The following is a 23,379-nucleotide window of genomic DNA, read 5'->3' as shown; positions in this document are numbered from 1 at the left end:
TCAAAAACGGAGTAAGTTGGAGTGACAGTTAATAGACCAATCGTGTTGAAAGATTAACGCGCGACGCCAATCAAATTTAGACCAATAGCTCGACGTGTTTGGTCTTAAACCCCGCCTTATTCGGCGCACCGAAATTTGATTTGGTAAAATGTGACAGAAGGCAGGACATGCTGAAATATGATTGGTTCAAAGCAAAGGCACTAACTCGCCTCCCTGCCCGGTACTGTATAAATACACGACCGGCTCCTCGCCATATTTATCGAGGAAACGCAGCACCGCGGCCGGGCTGGTTGCGCGACAAATCGGCTCTTACGGTAACGTCTCTCTTTAAAAAAAAAAAAAAAAAAAAAAATCTCGATGTCTCGCTTCTTTATCTTGACATTTACTCGGTCACCGGCTGGCCAAAACGGTTTTTGATTTCCCTCCCCACCCTCGTTAACTTAAAAGACCACGGCGGCCGCCATGGATTTTTAAGGCATAATGCGGCACCTCTAATGCAAACGGCAATGCATCGTGCAAAGCAAAATCAACCGCGAAACTCCATCTTCGCGACTGCTAAGCAGTTGGGCTCGACTACCGTCCGCGGTATACCTGCGAGCCAGCCGGTACCGCTGCTCCTGGACCGGAGGAAGCTAACGCTAGCCAGCTAGTCCTCCGGAAGCTATAAAGTAAAACGTCAAACCTGATCCATCGATTCATCTCGACCGTCGTCAAAACACCACCGATTACAACAACAACAACAACAACAAAAATGAAGCCTCAAGACGTGGTCGCCGGGAAGAGCAGCCTGTGGATCTTCGGGTACGGCTCACTGGTGTGGAAGCCCGACTTCAAGTACAAGAGGAGCGAGGTGGGCCGCATCCAAGGCTACAAGAGGCGCTTCTGGCACGGAGACAACTTCCACCGCGGGAACGACGAGTTGGTAAAGATTTTGTTTTGTTGTTTTGTCTCACATTTTTTAATTTGGATAGGTTGTTGTGACGCTGATTGACACACTCGGGCGCTTTCCGTGACCTATTTCTTTTTCCCTCTTCCTCTCTCCGCAGCCCGGAAGAGTGGTGACGCTGATTGAAGACGATGACGTAAATGGCTTTTTTTTTTTTTTTTTTTTTTTTTTTTGGCACTTCCTATTGGTGTACTGATGCTTTCGTAGAAATTGATGATGCAAATTCTGTCTAAATCTCCACCCCCCCCACACCTCCTAACTGTTGACCGTCTCCTCCCCATCTAGGCGAGCACCTGGGGCGTGGCGTTCGAGGTGGCGGGCTCGCAGCTGGAGGAGTCGCTGACGTACCTCAACGTACGCGAGACCGTCTGCGGAGGCTACGTCACCAAGATGGTGGATTTCTACCCCGGGGGGGGGGAGGACCGGTCCCCGGTCCAGGCTCTGGTGTACATCGCGACCGCCGACAACGCCCTCTACCTGGGGCCGGCCAGCCCGGAGGCGATCGGCTTCCGGATCGCCGTGTGCCAGGGGAAGACGGGCCACAACCTGGAGTACCTGCTCCGGCTGGCCGAGTTCATGAGGAGCAGCTGCCCGCACGTGGAAGACCACCACCTGTTCTCCATCGAGGCCGCCGCGCTGACCGTGGTGTCGTACCTGTTCGTGGCAGCCCAGTAGCTCGTACCCTTTTTTTTTGTTGTTTCACTCGGGTGAACACGCTACAACGGGAGGCTTTTATCTCGCCGGTCCGCCTGCGTTTTAATGTTCGACTGTATTAAATGCTACTAAAGCGATGAAGGGAAAGCATGACATTTGGTGTGTTTTTTTTTTTTTTTTTTCCTGACGCACGAGCTCATGTTTACATTGTAATCACCCTGTAACGCGTTTGTCCTTTCAGCTACAAGATATATTGCGTAAACACCCGTGTGGTTTTGCTTTTCAAAGGCACATTTAAGGGTTTTTTATTTTGCACAGTTCAGATTCCGTCCGGTTTTAAAGGTACGGTAATTATTTATGCTTGTGAAACGTAATGGATGCCGTGACGCGTGTTTTCAAAGGCACATGACCTTGTTTGTTTTTAAAGCTGCTTGTGGCAAACTTTTCTGTCGAAAGTCAAATGCCAATAAAAACAAAAATTGAAAATGGTTACTTTTTTTTTTTTTGGTCCCTTCTTTAATTTTATGTCTTCTAAACGGGAAGTTTTAAACTTTGACTGCAAATTAAAATCTTCACCTAAAATCCCAGATTGCGTGGTAGTGATAGCTGGAGATTATAACCGAGTACAATTTTATCACCTCTTTCTGTAGCAAGGCATTGCACGTAATATGAAAAGGTGCAGTGCATCAGTGTGACTGAGCTACTGCAGACTAAAGAAAATAGATTTCCAATTTTTGGATTCATGTCGGAAATCCAAGTGAACAGACTTCTGTTCATTTATTGCAGTATCTTAAACAAATTATGTTCTGTTATTTAACATTTTGAATTCATCAACTAATGATTACAATTATCTCGGAGGGGGAAATGCACGTCAATATTTGACAGCCACAAACTAAGAGAAACGGTTTCTGTCAGGTACACTTGTCTTTTTAGACCAGTTAACAGAGGGATTGTTTTTTCAGACACTGATGTGTCTACAGCCATGATATGCAAAGTGATCTAGAAAGCACAGGACAGGAAAAGAGTGGTCAAGAGTGGTCAAGACCCCCTGAAGAAATTTCCCCTCGGGGATTAAAGTGTATAAAATCTAAAAAAAAAAAAAAATCTGTGGGATCCTGGCACACGGGTCAAAGGCGCAAGATGATTAAAGGGCAAACAAAAAGCAGTCTTTCAATACTTATTGTAACCTTTTCCCAAAGAACACTCAATATTTCCTCCTCGTTTGGCTCCTTAAATATTTAAACATTAAAAAAAAAAACTGCTGACACCGCATTTCCACACTTAGGTTACGATGAGAGAGATGAGTATGTTGACTTCATACACATCTACAGACACATGCCATGCATGTCAGCCATAGTATGAAAGTAGGGCTGCAGATTAAACTCAGCAGCAGTATCCTAATAACTCAGTCAAGCTGTGTTTTTGAAAGCAGCCCCCCCACCCCGAGTACACACATATATACACAAACATACATCGGACACGCCCGAGCACTGGCCAGAGCAGCTTGTACCTTGGACGTGGTTCAAGTTAAGAGTCTATCTAGGTGCAGGGGCTTACGTAACCGCGGGCCGGGAACAAGCCCAGACCTGGAAGTCCTGTGTTTACAAGTCTGCTCCGAGGTCGTGTCAGAGGAAGAACCCGCTGCTGAGGGCGCTTGTCGGGACAACCAAACCACCTGAGAATATACTGACACGAGTTCAGGTGCACCTCACGCCTTTGCAACCCACAGCAAGTCAATTTCACTGCCTTGATCGGGTTGTTTCGACACGTTTCATGAAGTTAAAACATCACATCAATTGCAAACCACCCATTTCTCAAACTCTAACTAAAGACCCTAACAGATAGTTTCTGTTGCAGGAGTTTTGAATGTGTCTTTGAGATTTCTGTCGCCCATATGAAAAGAAAAAAAAAGAAAAAAAAGCTTCACAAAATTTGGTTCATGCTGTTTAAAACACACACACACACACACAAAAAAAAAAAACATTTGGAAAACTACAGTCAACACTTTTCAGCGGGCCTATTTGTGCTACAGAAAGAAGCTCCAACACAAACAGTCCACAGCGAGGTTTGTAAATGATTCTGTGTAACAGGGACATCGCTTCTGGAAACACTGCAGTCTTTTGTTTGTTTTTTGTTTTTTTTATGTAATTTTAGCAAGCTGTGAGGACCACAAATGAAATTAGGACTGATAGGAATGATTCTAAAGATTTGCAGGAGTCACTGCAGCATTATCATATTGTGGCCACAGACACGTCAGGAACCGGACACGAGGATCACAAGAGGATTGCCAAACAAAATCATGGTTTAAAAATGCCACGCGTGACGCTCGGTAACGAATCCCGTTACTTTTGAGGCTCACAGATATTATGTTCATAACATCCGTATCCATAGCCGCAAGACAAACACCAGAACCTCAAAGAAATGAAATGAAGTCATGCTTTTCTCACCCTTGTGCTGCGTGTTGATGATTTCCAGGGGGGAAAAAAACTCTGGTTAGCTCCTCAGCTGGCAGTCATGCCTCCAGCTGACTGCAGAGGTTCTGTGATATATCCTTTTTTTTTTGGGAGTCTTTTAACTCCACGACTGTTGTGTGTGGATGTATGGAGCAGCCAAGGGATATGAAGCTTCGATAGAACAGCAAACACAGTTGTTTCGTGAAACTCTTGGCCTCACAAATCTCCAGCAGGCTGTAGGCCACTTTTCAACCCCATTTCCTCCACAAGTCAAATATATATGTATATATATATATATATATATAATTTTTTTTTTTTTTTAACTCTACAGTGCTGGACTTTTCCATTTAAATGAACATCCATTACATTCCCACTTTTGCCAAATGAGTTCACACATTGCTGACTGAAGCCATTGTATTTTTTTTTGATAGTTGACATCGTTTGTTACATTTGTTCGCTGGTGTGACTTTCCCGCGTTGACTGCGGAATTCAAACCGGCTGCGATCTGTGGGCGGAGCATGCGCACTTAGAGACTTCCGCCGGCCGACCGGGCTAACTTCCGGTTTAGCTCAATGCTAACTTGATTGGGGATAAGAAATTTTAAATTCATGACAAGTGAAACGTGTCATTTCGCGGAGGTTTTGACGCCGTTTTATTTCATTGATCCACCTTTTATCCTCAATTTTTCTGAACACGTTTTTCACGTGTGAAAATGAACACAAAAAATAGAGCAGGATTTCTCTGATTTAACACTTTTATTTTCAGTTTTACTCCTGTTAGTAAAATGGCAGATGCATTTCATCATATGTACACATGACCTATAAAAATAGACAGGCAAACGAGGGAAAAGCCAGAGGAAATGTTGCTCTCATCATTATGTACATCAATATAGAACATGGTATTTTAAATCACACTATAAACACAAAAACAAACCTATAACAGATGTAGTGCTCAACTCAAGACACTGATGCAAACCCCTTTTTTTTTTTTTTTTTTTTAAATCTAAAACATCAATGACATCAAAGAGAACCACAGACTTCTTATCACAGAAAACAATTTTTGAAAAATAAAAATGGCTTAAGAATTCACAATTTACAGTTTTACAGGAGAATATTATCGCATGAATTGCCCATTTTGAACAAAACTCAAATAAATAGAAGACAACCAAATAATCTTGAGTCAATTCATAAATTTATCATTAGCAGCATTGCTGTATCAACCAGTACCCCTCATTTTGGAATATAATTTTTACATTATTTTCCCATTGGACAAAAAATATAATTGTTTCTGTACTGGAATACATGTTGTGGACAAAATCTTTTCAAAATGTTACCACCTGCCATGTTGGTTTGGGTTCTCGTCCTTTATTACAAAAATAAGAGCTTTAGTACAAAAGCTGTAGACATGTAGTTTGGTAAATTGTGGGTGGGTAAGGTGTGGGTTCACATTAAGGTCTGTGAAATGTAGAATTATCCACCAGTCTGCACTGAGCATATCTACAGAACAATTAAATAACCTAATATACAACTATGAGAATCAATAACACCAAAAAGGAAGACGTGGCTCAGTGCATTTGACAGAAACTTCTTCACCTCAATACCCCGGCAAACACAAGGATTTGAAAAGCCCTTTACGCTGCATGTGTTGCCTCACGTCTTTGTTGTCATGGTGCTGCCAGGCAGCAAATCATATGCGATTCCTGTCACTAATTAAAAAAAAAAAAAAAAAGAAGAAAAAAAAAAAAATGAAAGTACAGTTTGCACATGGAAATCCTCCTGTCATAACGCAAATAAAAATACTCAAGGCAGATTTTGTCCGCTGTCCTGGACACAATAAAATAAAACATCAAATGCTGAGGCTGGTCAAGACTGTACCTTCAAATTACTGTGTTTGAGTCTGTGTGTGTGTTCAAGGAGATTCCGGTTAAGTTACTGAGCCAGCAGGCAGAGCGTGGTCCTCCAGGTATTGAGCCTCAGATACTATAAATACTGTACTCCCTATTTATTAGTTTAGGCATAGGGCGTCTGTGGGGATCACAGTGAAGAGTAGGTCAGTTTTCTGTGTGTGCAGGTTTGATACTGAGACAGCTGTGTGTGTGAAGGAGGGCACATTCTTGTGCGTATGGGTGCATCATCGAGCCCCAGGACCACCGGGGCCCTTGCCCTTCCTGACTGCACTGTGGTTGCTGTGGGCCAGTTGTTTGTGGGGGCTCGGAGTGGTCGTGCCTCCTTTGGTCTGGGGAGAGGAACTTCTGCTGGGGTTGAAGGCGGGGCTGGTACCGGACCGGCCCAGGGAAGGCTGCAGAGGGCTGGACGCGGAGAGGCCAGCTGAGCGGAGGGACGGGAAAAAAGGACAGTTACTTCTCTTGTTTAAACATCAGTTTCAAGACTACATAGCAACCGTCTTAGTGTATTTTTTTTAATTTTTACAGTTAATACACACACACACACACACACACACACACACACACACACACACACAACCCCCCCGACCACCCCACCATATTTAATCGTTTTATCCTGACAGGTAATGATGCAATACATGCGCGGCTGTATGACGATCAAACTATCACATCCAATTAACTTCACAAATACACAGCAAGTGTTTTTTCAAATACTTTCTTTTTCTTTTTCTTTTATGTATTTATTGTTTTTTTTTTTATTTATATTATTTCCAGCTGTGACCATGTCATCCAAATCTGTAGTGCAACGCATCATGGGTAGTGTCAGTTGACAGCACAGTAAAAAGAAAAACGTTTTTTTGGAACGAACACTGAATTTTGGCCCTTTTCCAGAGTGAATACACAACATACTCATGAAAACCTTTCCCAAATGAGCACGTAGTATGAAAGTCGGACGCAGCTTGTGGCTGGGTTGATGTGCAACTGTTTGCGACACTGATGGGGGTCTGTATCACTCTCACTGTGTCGATTGAGTTGTTAAAGTCATTATGAAAGTTTAAATCCACTTTGGAAGATCTTAATCTTTAATTCTGGCAATGTTTTTATTGGCATTAGCCAAGAAGCTTTGAGAATGACATCAGGCCATGTCAGCAGAAAAGACCACACACACACACACACACACACACACACACACACACACACACACACACACACACACACACACACACACACACACACACAGAGAGCTATGTTGTTGACACAAACACTGATTCTAAGTGTCGGCCAACGAAGACTTTCCTCTTCAGCTGTAACAAGTCTCGCTTAACCTGTTCAGTTCGAGACTTTAAGTGTTGACATGAAAACAAAGTTGACTCATCAGATTGAAAAAAAACCTCTGATCTGCTCGACATGACTGCAGAACAGAAGAACGACAGGTTTTGCAGCTGCTTCCCAAAGACAGAGAATTTATTAAGGAATGAATTGCCTCAACTGACAACATTAACCACCAACATTGATTGGCCTGGTTTGCCTTTAAGGACGGTCTGCTTAAAATAACACACATGTAACACACACGTTTTTGTTTTGTTTTTATTTCTGAGCTGCATGTGTGCACTCGTGTCTCTCCAATATTTACACACCTTTCGACACGCTGTAGCCGTAAGCTGCATAAGCTGCTGCTGAAGCAGCAGCAGCGCCGGCCATTGCTCCAGCCATGGCCGCCGCGCTGCCCGCTGTCGACTTACGGCCACGTCCTTTCCCTCCAGACTTAGTCCCGCCTCCGGATCCCTTAGGCCGTCCACGACTCCGCCCGGATCTGCCTCTGCAGGGACTGATTGTGTCCGAGGCCGAAAGACCTGAGGATGACAGGCAAGAAAGAAAAAAGGAAAAATGTGAAAAACACCTTATTTTCTTTACTCTCCTTTTTTTTTTTTTTTTATAAATAATTGCTTCAGTACATTGATGGATATCTATGTCGAATAAATACACCCTGACAGTCAGCCCCGGCAGAATAAAGTTAAGCAAGAATACACAGCACTGTACGAGGCACATTCTGTTTGGTTTGGCCAAATTCTACTGCAATAAAGAATTATTATACATTAGTCACTGCTCATCATCACCATAAATACAGGCTTTAGCAAAAACAGGACTATTGCTCTCATTTTCCATACTGTTTGCAGAATCAGAGCCAGAGTTTGCCTCAGTGGTAATGTGCCTAATCCTCCAGTACCATTTTCTTTGCATGCTGTGGTGTAGAAGCTTTTCTCCGAAGGGGGACACGAGTCCATCCGATCACGAACACCACGGCACACATGAAAACCCTCCATAAAATCCCCCCCATCTTACCCTCACTCAGGCCATAATCTCTAGTCTTCTTCCCTTTTCATTCATTTATCCAAATTCACCAGTTGCTCCTTCCTTCGCAGACTTCCAATCTCGTCCTTCAAACCTTTCATTGTGACATCATCTGCATCTGTGAGGCAACCAACGTCCTGCCAGCTCTCAGGGCCCGGTTATCAGGGGCCATCAAGAATCTCACTGGCAGGAGCCTCCGAGCATGGCAGCAAAAATCCCAAAATGGGTTTCCACGAAGCAGCATGTATATTTAGGGGGGATTAGCTTCTTGTAACAAATCCAACGTACGGATATAGAAGCTAAAATATACATTCACCACCTCTCTGGATTCCAGGGTACAGGACAAACTGAAACATTGCAGCTAGGGCAAAATAAAACCCTCATGAATCTATAAAATCAGCTGTCTGAAACTTATGAGGTAACAGGCTACTTCTTTCAGTGGACTCTGGCCTATTAAAACACAACAGGAGCAAAACAAACCAGACATCTGTTTGCAGTCATGACCTTCATGTAAGTCTAACTGACCCGCTTTTCTGGCAACGACAATACGGCCTTCACAGATAACACTGGTTGTATTTGGCAAGTTTGGAAGTTGTCAAATAAAGAGCAGCAGTACAGCAGCTAAGGTTATCTTCAGTTATGACAAAACTATTAAATAAAAGCACTGTGATAGTGAGTGAGATAGGTGGCAGGGTGGGTGGTGGTGTAAGAGAGTGAATAGAACAAACAACCAGGGTGCCAGGAGGACCTCTGACGTGGCTATAAGTACGACAGTCATTTAACGGTTTGGACTGATGTTTTTGATGCTCTTTATGTTGAATTTCAGCTCTCTTTATGGAGACAAATTTGTTTAAAGTCAGTAATGGAAGAATGATCACGTTCTTAAAGTATCAATGCATATTTCTTCTTTCTTTCTTTCTTTCTGTGTAAGTACTGACTTTGGCCCCATGCAGAGTGTTATAATACTACGTATTTCATTAGGGGGCTTTTACTACAGACAGACATAATGTGTCTGCAGCATTTTATTTATGCAGCCAGATGGAGTGCAGCGAATGTGTCATTTCAGTCTAATATAAATCATCGTATTTTGGAGGCTGATCACACGTGTATATTCTGCATGCAAAATAGCAGCCAACAGCTGTCACATTACTGGCATTTTATTCGTAAAATATGAGATATTACTGTAGTAAAAGGTTTATGCGATGTAGTGGTGTAAATGTACCAAGTTTTGTGCAATGGAAATACTAAAGGGAAACTGCTTCCCTTTTTACAGACTGCAAAGAGCGAAATCAAGTCTTCACCTGCAGCAAATTTCCATGGACAACAGTATCTAAATTTCAGGCATTACAGTAAAGTTGTAAAGTAACATACTGGCAAGTATCCTGTGTATTGGTCCAACTGGTCCATAAATGTTGGCTAAACTCCGTTGTTCTCTCACCATTCATGTTGTCAGAGACCGATCCGGACACGGAGGCCGGAGAGTTGGTGGCGCGCGACTGAGGCGCCGAAGAAACCGGATCGTCCACGATGACCAGCATGTCGCTGCTGCTCTCGTCCGCGTCGGCATCCGGGGGTAACGAGCCGGGCTGGAGCTCGCTGCTCAGGGAGATCTGTCCATCCACGGGGGCACACACAGACACACACACAGGCTGGGGGTCAGCACCACAGGGGATCGGGAACCGGGCCGGCACAGCGAAAGGGCAACGGGAGAGAGGAACGGCGCGAGGAACAAAGAGTAAAGTGAGGAGAATGAGAAGTGACAGAGGGTTGGAAATTAAAAGATATTAAGAGGTTGAGGATGAAAGAGGGGGAGGTGGGCGGGGGGGAGGGGGGGGGGTAAGGAGAATTTAAAAGCACACGATGCAAAGTAAGAGAGTGAATTTGTGGATGTAGGCCAAAGAAACCTAATGGAGAGGCCACATTCCATAAAACTCCTCAACATCCCTCATCCATGACCTGCACTTTGACACACATGCACACGCGCACGCACACGCGCACGCACACACACACACACACACACACACACACACACACACACACTCTCTCTCTGCTGGATTGCCTCACCTCACTGAAAGGACTGGGCATGGCTGAGTCCATGTCGACGCTGATGAACGAGTCGTCTCCGTCTGCAGACAGGTTTGAGTTGTCGGCCGAGGGCGCGTGAGAGATGACCAGGTTCACCTCTTTTTTCCTCTTGTTCTCCGACTCCTCGTTCTTCTTCTGCAGGTCGGACACAGAAAGTGGGAGCATGAGAAGGCGAGGGGACGGTGTGGAGTGGGAAATAGCAAGTGACAGGTCATATTTGATATAGCGGTGCTGCAGGGGAGGACGGTGTGGCTAAATCTCACCTACTTTAGGATCACCGTGTTGTCACTTGGCCGGTCCGTCGTTCAACACTTGAGTCCGGAGCAGATAAAACTAAAACTCTAGTATGGATAAAGTCCGCTCACCTTACTTCTAACCTACTTTAGTCCTCGATCAGGCGTATCCAGGTATATCCTGATTTGTGTGATATTTTCTGGGTACATGTGTGATCCCCAGAGAATAAGTCTTAATGTTTTCGGTGTCTCTCCTTCACCATCAGGTCAAGATAAATACAACATAACATCCAAATCTAGCAGGCAGATCACAGATTTCTGGGCACATTTAATCTCTCCGGAGGATGAATCTTCTCCATTATGACGTTGCTTCTAGCTTTCTACTCAGGTCAAACTGACACCTCTGCACACCAGACAAACAGTGCTCAAGTCAGTTCCATCATGAATCATATTTACACCCGAAACCTTCATGAACCTTTTGAACTTCAGTGACACCCTGATGTTTGTTTCTCGACTCTCCTCGGGACTAAATAAGCATTTTTGGCATCAGCTCTATCCGGGTGAGGTCGTCTGCATGCTACATGTCAGACATCACAAGTTTCTTACATAGCGAGTCCTCCTCCATGTCTCCTTTTCTTCCTTCATTCCATCCTTCCTCGCCTGGTCACTCCCCGTCTTACATTCTTCATTTTGTTTCTCTCCCGTCTTGTTTTTTTCTAAGCATCCTTCTCCACTGCTCCACCATACAATGATAAATGTGGCTGCTGTGGTTTCAGCTGATCGTGTTGCTGTACCTTCTCAGCGTACTTCTCCCTCTTCCTTTTGCGCTCCTTCACCTTGCTGCACTCCTCCTGCTGCCTCTTCTCCTCCTGCCTTTGACGCACTGCAGGAAAAGACACTACGTTTTTAATGTTTTTCCTTCTCTATAGATATTACTTTTTGTGCCCACTAAAACTGAATTGTCAGCGCATGTTCAAATACTCACACTTCTTCTCCAGCTCATCATCGTCCAAAAGCAGGCTGACCACCTCTTTAGGTTTGAGTGTGTCTGGTTTGAAGTTGCCTCCAGAGATCACCACCCTTTGGATCTGGTTACATGAAAACATTACAGCATTAATCAACCTAGTAATTAATTCCGATGAGCGTCATCAACTTGTTTTATTTATTAATTGTTTTACAAGACTAGTGGATTTTTTTAACTCTCAAATTGAGTTTCAAGGAGACATTATGAAAACCACACTTCTTCTGTGTGATAATAACAATGTTGTATTTATAAGTAAAAAATAAAGGTGCGTTTACAGTGTTTATATACACTGCTCAAAAAAATAAATAAAGGGAACACTTAAACAACACAATGTAACTCCAAGTCAATCACACTTCTGGGAAATCAACCTGTCCAGTTAGGAAGCAACACTGATTGTGAATCAATTTCACCTGCTGTTGTGCAAATGGAACAGACAACAGGTGGAAATGAGGCAATTATCAAGACAACACCCAAAAAGGAACGGTTCTGCAGGTGGTGGCCACAGACCATTTCTCTGTCCTCGTCCTTTCTGGCTGATTTTTGGTCACTTTTGCATTTTGCCAGTGCCCTCACCACTAGAGGTAGCATGAGGCGGTGTCTCCAACCCACAGAAGTTGCTCAGGTAGTGCAGCTCATCCAGGATGGCACATCAATGCACACTGTGGCAAGAAGGTTTGCTGTGTCTGTCAGCGCAGTGTCAAGAGCACGGAGGAGGTACCAGGAGACAGGCCGGTCCACCAGGAGACGTGGAGGGGGCCGTAGGAGGACAACAACCCAGCAGCAGGACCTCTATCTGCTCCTTTGTGCAAGGAGGAAAAGTAGTAGCACTGCCAGAGCCCTACAAAATGACCTCCAGCAGGCCACTAATGTGCATGTTTCTGCTCAAACTGTCAGAAACAGACTCCATGAGGGTGGTATGAGGGCCCGACGTCCACAAGTGGGGCCTGTGCTTACAGCCCAACACCGTGCAGGGCGATTGGCATTTGCCAGAGAACACCAAGATTGGCAGCTTCTCCGTCGGTGCCCTGTGCTCTTCACGGATGAGAGCAGGTTCACACTGAGCACATGTGACAGACGTGATGGAGTCTGGAGACGCCGTGGAGAACGTTCTGCTGCCTGCAACATCTTCCAGCGTGACCAGTTTGGCGGTGGGTCAGCGATGGTCTGGGGAGGCATTTCTTTGGAGGGCCGCACAGCCCTCCATGTGTTAGCCAGAGGTACCCTGACTGCCATGAGGTCCCGGGATGAGATCCTCAGACCCGTTGTAAGACCATATGCTGGTGCAGTGGGCCCTGGGTTCCTTCTGATGCATGACAATGCCAGGCCTCATGTGGCTGGAGTGTGTCAGCAGTTCCTGCATGATGAAAGCATCGATGCTGTGGACCGGCCTGCCCGTTCCCCAGACCTGAATCCAATCCAGCACATCTGGGACATCATGTCTCGTTCCATCCACCGACGCCACTTCGCACCACAGACTGTCCAGGAGTTGACTGATGCTTTGATCCAGGTGTGGGAGGAGATTCCTCAGGAGAACATCCGTCATCTCATCAGGAGCATGCCCAGGCGTTGTAGGGAGTGCATACAGGCACGTGGAGGCCAAACACAACACTGCGCCTCATTTTGACTTGTCTTGAGGAATTTCCACAGAAGTTGGATCAGCCTGTGATCTGATTTTTCCACTTTTATTTTGAGCATGATTCTGAATCCAGACCTCCATGGGATAATGATTTTGATGTCCATTGATCATTCTTATGTTATTTTGTTCTCAACACATTCCACTATGTCATGAATAAAGATTTTCAACTGCAATATTTCATTCATTGAGATCTAGGATGTGTTGTTTAAGTGTTCCCTTTATTTTTTTGAGCAGTGTATATAAAAGCAGTTAAAAAAAGAGGAAGTTATGTTAGAATATTTCATATATTCATCCAAAACTTGTGGATCTGCTTTCTACAAAATGGCCAGCCAATCCGTTAATTTAATCTCATGTCTTTCTGATCTGTTTAAACCTCGGTCATATTTTCTGTATTGTATGAATAAGTGCTTATGTTTCGGACCTCGCTCTTCTCCTTGGCCCGCTGCAGTATCCTCTCCTCGATGGTGCCCTGGCAGATGAGGCGGTAGACGGTGACCTGCTTGGTCTGACCCAGCCTGTGAGCCCTGTCCATGGCCTGCTGGTCCACTGTGGGGTTCCAGTCGCTGTCATAGAAGATGACCTAGAGAGGAAACCACATCAATCATGTTATAACAACGGCATGGTCCGCTTCTGATCCTGAGGTATTTGTAAAGCGTTATGTGATGACAGTCCCCCGTTTCTGCCATTTCTTAGACAAATTACAAAGATGTGTTTTCCCTGGTAAACCTCCTATTAACATGACAGATGTCCTTTGTTAACAGTCATTTCAAACTCAATCTCATGTAAACTATATCTAACTTAAACAGTGCAATAGTGATACCAAAGCACATTATGCTGAGTTATGTTGATAAATCCAAGTTGTATATGCGTGTTCACGCCAATCTATTTTACACTATCATGCTATATTGTCATTATCTCAACATGTTATGCGGAAACATGCAGAAAATGATCTAGACTAAAGCACAAGGCAGAGAATACACACTGCACTGGCCTTTGATGTATTTCGGAAATGTTCGTGCCGTTTAAATTTTGATATGGTATCAGAAAAGTGTTTTTCCAGAGTGTGTCTGTGACTCACAGTGTCAGCAGCAGTCAGGTTAATGCCGAGCCCTCCGGCCCTCGTACTCAGCAGAAACACAAAGATATCCGTTCTGTGGAGGGAAGGAGGGGGACAGAGAGGGAGCGAGATACAACAAATATCATTTACAACTGCAGTTACGGCACAAATATCCATACATCACTGCATAAAATGAAGTTACAATGTAAGATCAGAGCAAAAATTGTCAAGCGTAAGCGGGCCACTACAGCCCATTTAAACTTTAAGAGAAGAATTGCATAGGAAATGGAATACGAGCCAAACGGTTGAGTCCTGCACAATAAAGCTGCTTCAATAAACTTCAAACTCTCCCTACAACAAGAGCTAGTTTAACTCTGGCGCCTGAAAGCTATGCACTAATGCAAACCAGAGCATGTGACTCACTGAGAACTACATGCGCACGCACACACACACACACACACACACACACACACACACACACACACACACACACACACACACACACACACACACACACACACACACACACATTACAACATACACATATAAGAATAAACTGTTCACTGATTGCTGCAATGTACAAAAAGTCAGATTTTCTTCTACCAGAATCTTGTTGTCATGCGCGCGCACACACACACACACACACACACACACACACACACACACACACACACACACACACACACACACACACACACACACACAGACAGAGGAGATTGTATCTCCACCCACCGGCTCTGGAAGTCAGCCACCATGTCTCTGCGCTCCGAAATCTTGGAGGATCCATCGAGGCGCATGTAGGTGTGCTTACGATAAACCATGTACTCCTGCAAAGACGGCACAAAACGGACACGCTGAAGAAAATAGTGATGTCTTCTGTAACTCTTCATTTATGTCTGTCAAAACAGACAACTGGTTTTGTTCCAGTTTGGAGGACCGTCTCCAAAAATCAAAGTGTTTGCAAATGTTTGTTGTAAGATGTTAGATACAATCAGAGTAAAATGACTGAATATTTTCAGACTTCCAGAAGAATTGCATTTGGTTTGACTTTTTTTAAGCAGCTTCAGTGAACAAAACAGATTAAGTCTTGCATTCAAATATTGAAACAGCTGTTGAGCAGTTGATGGATTTGCTTCCTCGATCACCTCTGCTGCTAATTTTGAAGCCAACAAACTTTTGAAATCCAAACTTGTTGAAATTTAAATCGCAAACTGTTTTTCCGCCTCTGCTCAGGGAATAGTGACCAGCAACTGGATTTACCCAAGTTCTCAAGTTTGCATTTCTATCTAAGTCTCTCTATGAGGAGCCAATAAACCCAGCAGGTCTGCTTGTTAAGTTCCAAGGGTCAATAATTATTAATCATGAATGTAGGAATTTCTCTTTCCGACAGCAACTTTGTGTCCAAAATCTCAAAATCCCACATGTTTTATGTGCATTTGTTGGAGTTGAACCCTCAATCCCAGCCCAGAGAGACACTGAGAAATGTAGAAATTGATATCCGATCCCCCTCCAAAGTCTGCTAAGCTTTTCTGTGTGTGTTGGTGGATTTAATGGGAGGAGCTCGGAAGTCCGGGCAGTGATGAGGGTACACGCTGATGTCTCTTTAAGTACCGCCCTGAACCCCCGACCTCCTCAATGAAACATGTCAGTGCCCCTGAACCACTGAACCACTCACAATTAGTGGCACACATCACGAGTCACCTTTCACAATCGTTACCAGTGATATCGATGATTTGACACTATGTTTTCCGTGACCCCTCCTGTCACGACACCCGGAGCCTCAGTCCCGGCAGGGCTTGCCCTCCTCCTCCTCGTCCTCCTCCTCTTTCTCCTCCTCCTCTTGAGTGTCTGGCTGAGTTCCCAACAGCCCCATCTGCTCTGAGTGAACACTACATTAGAGACCATTAGTCCAGTGCTCGCCAAAAATGCTGCTAACCTTGTTGATTTGGGTTTTGATATCTTGCCAGAACGATGTTGCAGATATTGTTGCTCGAAGGACAGCCGCACTCTCTCTTCCTAATCTACATCTAAATCATGAGAATCTAAGTTTCAGAAAAGAATCACCCGACCTGTTACGACCTCTGCAGCCGTTTTACTTTTTGGCTCGTCCTTAGCACACATCACCAGTGAAATGTAAAGAGTACCGCCACACTGAAACTTAAACCTCAACAGCTGGCAATGTTCTCTTTTGTTTTGTTTCAGTTTGTGTTAACCGTAAGTGACATTGGTATATTTCTGCGGGTTTTTTTCCACTTATTTTCGAATGTGTTTCACTGTAAATGTTATAAATCAAGGTATATGTTCGGGTCAAGCGAGCCGGACAAAATATTTATTTTTTCATATAACTGTCATCGGTCCATTATGAATCACGGTAAGCAAAAGAAACTCCAGTTTGCTGGTCGGATATCACAACCATAAAGTGATGTATGGGAGGTGAAACATGGGAAAACAAAAATTTGCTTTGAAGACTGATGAAATTTCCTGTTTCCTGCCTAATATTTCTGTCTCTGCTCAAACTGCAGTTTTACTTGGGAGTCTTTAAAGTTGGCATTTGAAGGTTCATGAAAACCCTCGATCAGAACAAACAAAGAGTGGCGGCCAGCTTGTTCCCAACATCACAAGAAATGACGAGTCCCCCAAAGTCAAGAGATAGCGCTCTCAAAACTACAAGGTCACAGAATATGAATTTGAGTTCTTGGAATAAGAACACAGTGCGTGATCAGAGCCAGTTCCCTAACTAACGACTGCAATTACAACAACATAAAACGTGGTCACATATCTACATGCAGTTGTACTATAAATAAATGTTTGCCAGTGAATGGTGGAGATTGTCAACACTAATGGAGCTCTTCATTAAAACTGAGTTGAACTTCACCCCATAAAACATACAGGAGCAACATATTCTATCAGCAAACGAAAACAGCAGCTCTGTTTACAAGTGTTGGGGTGCACTAAAAGATGTGTACAAAAAAACAAAAACATATATGAAGCCTTTAAGAGCTCTAAAATTCTCATAAATTGCCTGAAGTGGTGTCACTTGAGTTTGAGTCAGCAAAAGATGGCAAATTAGAAAATTTAAATGAAAATCGGGAGGTTTAGAGTTAAAGGAAAGTTAGATATCTAAAGTTCTCTAAAAATCTGTCCTTGAGAGTAGAGGCTCAAGGCTGCCCCTGTATAACACATTTAACTGTGCATTGTGGGTAATCTAGGCATCAGGTTTAGACCTTCTACAGAAGAAGGATCTGTGGAATAAAAAAGACGATTTCACTCCATCGATTTGGATCCTTTTTCTTTCAAACTCATTAATCCCACAGTATTACAGGAGTGTGAGCCCCAAAGTTAACACTATAAATTAAACTCCACGATATGGCTCCTCATTCTGTATCTGATGGAAAAAAAAGATTTGTCTCTTCCTCTTGTTTGCATTGTGGCTCTGGAAAGTCTCTTGTCAAGCAGGCTCTGAAAAGTCTCTTGTTTTCTCTCTTATTTGCAAGTGATTCCTTTTTGTTTTACTTTCCGCATCTAATTGACGACTCCCCTGTGTCCTTATCATGTGACCTGCAACCAACTCAGTATTACCATACGAAAGCAGATACAAAGGAATTGGGGGTGATTGTCAACTGTTTGTCACACTGTATAAAAGCTGCCCTACTGATCTGATCTGGGAGCACTGCCGGACACCTCTCTTTGAGGGTGCATGTAGTTGCTCCTTCTTGCAAGAATAAATGTCTGATATGTTTGATTTTGAACCAAGCCTCTGAGTAATTTTTCTAACATAATCACAGGCTACACATTTTCTGTTGGATTGATAATCACAGTGTGGCAGATATATATAATAAAAAAGTTAGAATGCATCATAAATATACGTTAAAATAACCAAAACTGCGTCCATGCTTTCTACGACTAAAAGGGTCACTGTAACTCACTTCAGGTTGGTTGATAATGAAAACAATTATTTGAATTGCATCACAAAATCCTGTCCTGATTTTCTGCCTGCGGCACTAAAAAGTCAAGAGTGGGCATTCCAGCCAACACGGTAATCCGAGCTGCAGACTTAAAGGAGAGCAGAGTGCCATCTAAGCAGTCACAGACACACAGCTGAAGCAGGAGGGCAGTGACTTGGCAGTCCGGCTCCACTATCGGCTGATGCCAGAGAAAGCAAACGGTGTTATTTTTCTTCGGGCCACCCCGATCTCGACAATCCATCACCCGACGGCGTGATGTCACCAGAAGAACCAGCAGCCGACCGGCGACGAAAACAATGATGCTAATGACAGAGATTAGCATCGGCCACTGTCGCTCTGTCTCCTTGTCAGTCTCATTTTCAGGAAATCAGTTCCATCTGCAGTTTTCTACCCCCCCCCCCCCCTGACCAGTGAGAAAGAAAATCTGTCGAGAGGAAAACTGAAGCCAGATTGGGTGAAAGTATGATTTGATCTGCAGTTGTCTTTAGCTCATTAGTAAAGGAGACGCTGTCACACACCTCCCACCATTACACCATGAGGTCACTTCTAAACAATCACTTCTGTGATACACAAGAAGCCCAGTCACATTCGCCCATTAGAACAGGAAACCATAGCTAGAAGGGACAACTAGAGGTGGACCAATTAGTGGGAAGAACATTAAAACAGAATGGCTGCCCTGCGTTATCGCAACCATCTTGGGCATTCTCATCACCGCTGTTTTCCTATGGCCTTAAACACAAGGCGTGTTTTCCAGACACAGGAAGACAGTCCTTAGCCACCTGGGCCGGGTCCATCTGCCATGAGAACATTTGGCCGTGGAAACAGCACTGCACTGTGTGAGTGGGGAAGGAATTCCCAATGACATCATGCCAGAGGCTTTTGGCTCCATAGTGATGTTTGCAACAAATATGGAGGCAACAATGGAGGCTGTCGGCACATAATCGTCGTCACAACTGCTTTGTTTTCATATGGAGACGGCAGTAAGGCAGGTTTTATACTTGTATCTTCATCTTAACTTTAACGCTCACACTTTTCTCCAGATGGCGGCGCGCATGTACACAGCGGCTCGGCGCTCTCGGTTTGACAGCAACTTTTTCGTCCTGTGTGCTTTGTGTGTATTTGTTATATATTTATTTAATGTCTTGTTTTATCCTTGTTGTTTTTAATACATCTTTTACCTTGTTCTGCTGCTGAACTGATGAGTTGCCAACTAAATTTCGTTGTATCGTTTTACGATGACAATAAACATCCTTATCCTAATAACCCCTGACCTCCAATCAGATGACAGCCAACCAATAAGCTTAGGAACAGAGAAAATGTCTCTCATTTTGATGCAATCATTTTCTTCTGTTTAAAATCAGCAGTTCATCGATATCACACCTACAGTAATTTGTATGATCACTTTTCAGAATCGACTCTGTCCAACCAAGCAGACCTCAACCCATACAGATAAAAGTTTTTTTTTTTTTTAAAGGAGCATTGCTGCTGATCACGTTCTTTCTTATAGTTCAGTGCACAATGGGAAATGTTGCGTTAATCTTCTTTTATTTGCTCCTGTCCTTTTCCCCTCAACGACCTTTATCTCCCAATTATTTCTTCCTGATCTAACCCCAAGGCCCTTGCCACTCCCAGCTCCCTCCACCTCCCGTCTTTTCCTCCCTACTTCCAGACATCCCTCCCATCTGCTTGCCTCCCCCTGCAGATGAGACCCCTCTAATTAGTCCTAACCTGTTAATTAGCCGTCTAATGAGTGCACTGACGAGGGACAGGCAGGCTGATTAGAGGTACTGGAGCTCAATACCTCGCCGGTGCAAAGGGACCAGTTAAACAACTTACTTGGAACAATTCAAATATATTCAAATATATACAGACCTGACTCCTCTTCAAGTTATAGTACAGTTACAAGAAGTTATTATTTGCATTTAGCATTAGTGTGAGGCTAAGATGATGAATAATCATTTAATAGAGAGAATAGGTGTGCGACAAGGCGACGATTTATGGGAATAAATCACAATGACTAACAAACTGTGCTGTGTGTAGATATGCGTGTGTGTTTATACCTCGAGCAGGTCTATCATGCGTGTCATCTGGGAGTAGATGAGGACTCTGTGTCCCTGGGCCTTTAGCCGACTCAACAGGATATCCAAAGTGTGGAGCTTGCCACTTTCCGTGATCAGGCTTTCCTTATCTGAAAAAGGAAAAGACAAAGAATTGAAACCCAAACCACCTGCAGATTGGACGTCTCTGTGTCCAATATGTCGACTTACACAGCGCTGTCTTTTTCTTGAGCGAATAAATCGTCAAAACTCGCCATGCCAGACACGCGACAGAAGTTACGAACTCTTCCCCAAGAAACAAAAGTCTTTGCTAAGCGTCCGTTTTCTCTTGAATAAAGACCCTTTCACCAGAGTTGGATCCGCCTCGGGGTCAATCCTGCTAAATTGGTCCCTGATCTGCTGATTGTTTAAATAAAGCGTGTGCCCTTATTGACTGCACCGCTGATGACAGCACAGAGAGCGAGACGGAGAGAAACCGTGAGAAAAAGTGATTTACATTCTATTTCACACAATGGCACAAAAGATGAAGAAATAAGACTGGCAGTTGGCGTCGGTCACATTACTGCTGAGACCACATCAGGTGTTCTCTGGCCTTCAAATGACTGACCAATGAGAGCGTTCGAAGAGGGGGTGGGGGGGGGGGGTGTCAATCTGACCCTGGCTCTGTTGTTGAAGTGGTTCCCTCCTTGTCCAGCTGATGAGGATTTAACGTCATCTGGCACAACGGTAGGATGAGAAAAAGGCCGGGGCTGCCATCGACCCGGTGACAGGCCCGCTATGGTGTTTGACCGAGGGGTCACGGCCCTTAGTGGGGAGAACCTAAGACCAGGTCCGGGGTCAGGTGACAGGGTCGGGCCAGGGGTTACAAGACAGTCCCTATGGGACGGTCAGTGCTTGGCAGTGTTGCGCTGGAGTTGGGCACTTGTTCCCAAGCCTCTTTAGTGCAGTGAGAACTTAGCCGTAGAAATATTTCTCAAGTCTTATTTCCTTGCTTTGTCAACGGACTTGAACCAACCGCGTTAAAATCACGTTCCATTAATCCAAAATACGCGGCCCGAAAATCTGAACTGAGCCTGTTAGGATACATTCATACTACAATGTCCTGCTACGTTCAGTATTTGTGAATAATATATATGAAATAAACACATAAAATGCATTTCATGTCTCAACAAGACCCACAAAATCAAGTGGATCTTTCTCAACCATTATGCAGTACCATTCTATGCTAATATGTACTCAGGCTGAACCCTGACCTGTGACCCGAGTATGGCCCCCTAAAAAAAAGGTCAGGCCCTGCCGAGGTGTTAAAGAGGAACTAATAGAACAGATGAACAGGCGAAAAGCTCTCGGGAGGTACTAGAGATCTCACCTACAGGTCGCTGTGTTGTCAGCCTGTCAAATACATTCAGTCCTGCTCTCTCTCTCTCTCTCTCTCTCACACACACACACACACACACACACACACACACACACACACACACACACACACATACACATACACACACACACACACACACACACACGAGGCTTATAGGAAAGTGCTGAAATGATTAGTTGTGACTAAGTAATAAATACATATCCTTAATTGTACTCCATAGATGTCTTTGACAGCTGCTGTGTGGACCTTTTGACTCGTCACAGGAGGAAGAGTACATGTATACCAAATTATATTTTGCTCTATTCCATCACGTGTCCCAAAAAGCAATTGCAGAGAGCCACAGCGCCAGGGCTCAGAAAATAACACAACGCAATGGAATACAGTTATTTCTAATTTAACATGTGTGCTTTACCTGCTGTGAGGAAGGTCTCTCGTGGTCAAAGTATATTTGTTCTTAAATATTGTCATTTGTTTTCAAAGTGAAGCCGAGATGAACTGATCTAAAATACTGAAATTCCACAAAGAAGATGGAAAAATGTTTAAAAGCAAATGAAAAGAAGGTAAAATGGTCTTAGGAGAATAATAAAAGACTATTACAATACACTAATTGCCAGAGACAATAAATGAAATCTATACCAGATCCAGTTACACACTGCTGTTGCTCACTTCGGTATGTATCAAGAACCCAGCGCACTTCAGGCTGTGAGATAAACACCACATCCGGCCATCAAAGTCCTACAATTGGCCTTGGCGTCGCAGACAGACGGCGAGTGAAGGGGGTCTGTGGTGGCTCCGGCTGCACTGAGGCGGTATTAGCCCGGTGCTGGCGGCGGTGATGTTGTGGTCTACGTCAGACGGGGGCCTCCTCACCGCTGGTGCCAGTCAAACCAGCGCCGCTGCTCGGTCAAAGGAAAACCGACTGCCACCGCTGGCCACGCTGCCAACCGCCCAGACGCAAACCACCGCTTGGCAAAGACGCGACTGCTAATATAAGGCAAGACTGCTCAACCCCTGCCGCTGATCTGTTTCTTTTTTAGCAGATTATATTTAAGCCTACCGACTCCAGTGGCATAATCAAAGCTGGGTTAAAGCCCCTATCTGAGGATTTCTGTAGCCAAACAGGACTAAATGTTGCATGTATTTAAACTAATTCTTCAAGGGCACAAAATGACAATCTGAAAATCCCACATTAAGCAGTTGGATATACTATTATCATTGTACGTAGACACTTGCCAGTCAGGGTAATCTTCTTGTTAATGCCTGGATTATGATGGAGACCATTAATAGTGAAGCTGCTCCGCTCCTTAAGACAGATGTTTGACTACACTGGTGATATCTCCGATGCTCTGATCTTTGTGTACTGGCTACAGGCATCGTCTGATCACTAATATATTTAGTACTCAAAGGCATTCAGCCTATTGGGGAATGATCAGTGCAAAGGAAATGCTGAATAATCAAGGGAAAGCAGACTGCTGATAAAAGACAAAATCCCCTTCTGCAACCATCCAAACTTCCTAAAGCCCAACGATGTGGTTTAGAGAGAGAGAGAGAGACAGAGAGAAAGAGAGAGAGAGAGCGAAAGAGTGAGAGAAAGCGAAAGAGAGAGAGAAAGAGAAAGAGTGAGAGAAAGAGTGAG

At 44.1% G+C, this 23,379-nt stretch overlaps 2 protein-coding genes across 4 annotated transcripts in view; one reads left to right on the top strand and one right to left on the bottom strand.

The window, feature by feature from the left end:
• Positions 1-259: 259 nt before the first annotated feature.
• chac1 (ChaC, cation transport regulator homolog 1 (E. coli)) lies at positions 260-2,089 on the top strand. The gene is made up of 3 exons (XM_069158496.1): positions 260-922; positions 1,047-1,082; positions 1,232-2,089. The coding sequence occupies exons 1-3, from the start codon at positions 752-754 to the stop codon at positions 1,619-1,621; spliced, it is 597 nt and encodes a 198-aa protein (XP_069014597.1). The 5' UTR covers positions 260-751; the 3' UTR covers positions 1,622-2,089.
• Positions 2,090-5,003: 2,914 nt separating this feature from the next.
• The window catches only part of ino80 (INO80 complex ATPase subunit), a 39,851-nt gene continuing 21,475 nt past the window's right edge, over positions 5,004-23,379 (bottom strand). For all 3 annotated transcript variants that reach the window (XM_069158495.1, XM_069158493.1, XM_069158494.1), the window contains 10 exons: positions 20,369-20,496; positions 15,076-15,170; positions 14,365-14,437; positions 13,708-13,866; positions 11,612-11,714; positions 11,421-11,509; positions 10,373-10,528; positions 9,747-9,918; positions 7,594-7,809; positions 5,004-6,380 (listed from right to left, as the gene is read on the bottom strand). In XM_069158495.1, the coding sequence (XP_069014596.1) occupies positions 6,184-6,380; positions 7,594-7,809; positions 9,747-9,918; positions 10,373-10,528; positions 11,421-11,509; positions 11,612-11,714; positions 13,708-13,866; positions 14,365-14,437; positions 15,076-15,170; positions 20,369-20,496 (1,388 nt within the window). In that variant the 3' untranslated portion in view covers positions 5,004-6,183. The remainder of the gene's footprint in view (positions 6,381-7,593; positions 7,810-9,746; positions 9,919-10,372; positions 10,529-11,420; positions 11,510-11,611; positions 11,715-13,707; positions 13,867-14,364; positions 14,438-15,075; positions 15,171-20,368; positions 20,497-23,379) is intronic.

The sequence above is a fragment of the Embiotoca jacksoni genome, unplaced genomic scaffold, assembly GCF_022577435.1.
Source record: "Embiotoca jacksoni isolate LCO1_2020_lvr unplaced genomic scaffold, fEmbJac1.0.p SCAF_23, whole genome shotgun sequence".
Lineage (NCBI taxonomy): Eukaryota > Metazoa > Chordata > Actinopteri > Embiotocidae > Embiotoca > Embiotoca jacksoni.
Note: the sequence above shows the minus strand (reverse complement) of the source record. Positions and strands in the feature narration are given on the sequence as shown.

What these genes read in the sequence shown, in the direction of transcription:
- chac1 (XM_069158496.1), top strand. Translation starts at nt 752, where the DNA reads ATGAAGCCTCAAGACGTGGTCGCCGGGAAGAGCAGCCTGTGGATCTTC. An exon ending in ACCGCGGGAACGACGAGTTG is followed by an intron (nt 923 to 1,046) that starts GTAAAGATTTTG and finishes CTCTCTCCGCAG; the next exon opens with CCCGGAAGAGTGGTGACGCT. An exon ending in CGCTGATTGAAGACGATGAC is followed by an intron (nt 1,083 to 1,231) that starts GTAAATGGCTTT and finishes CTCCCCATCTAG; the next exon opens with GCGAGCACCTGGGGCGTGGC.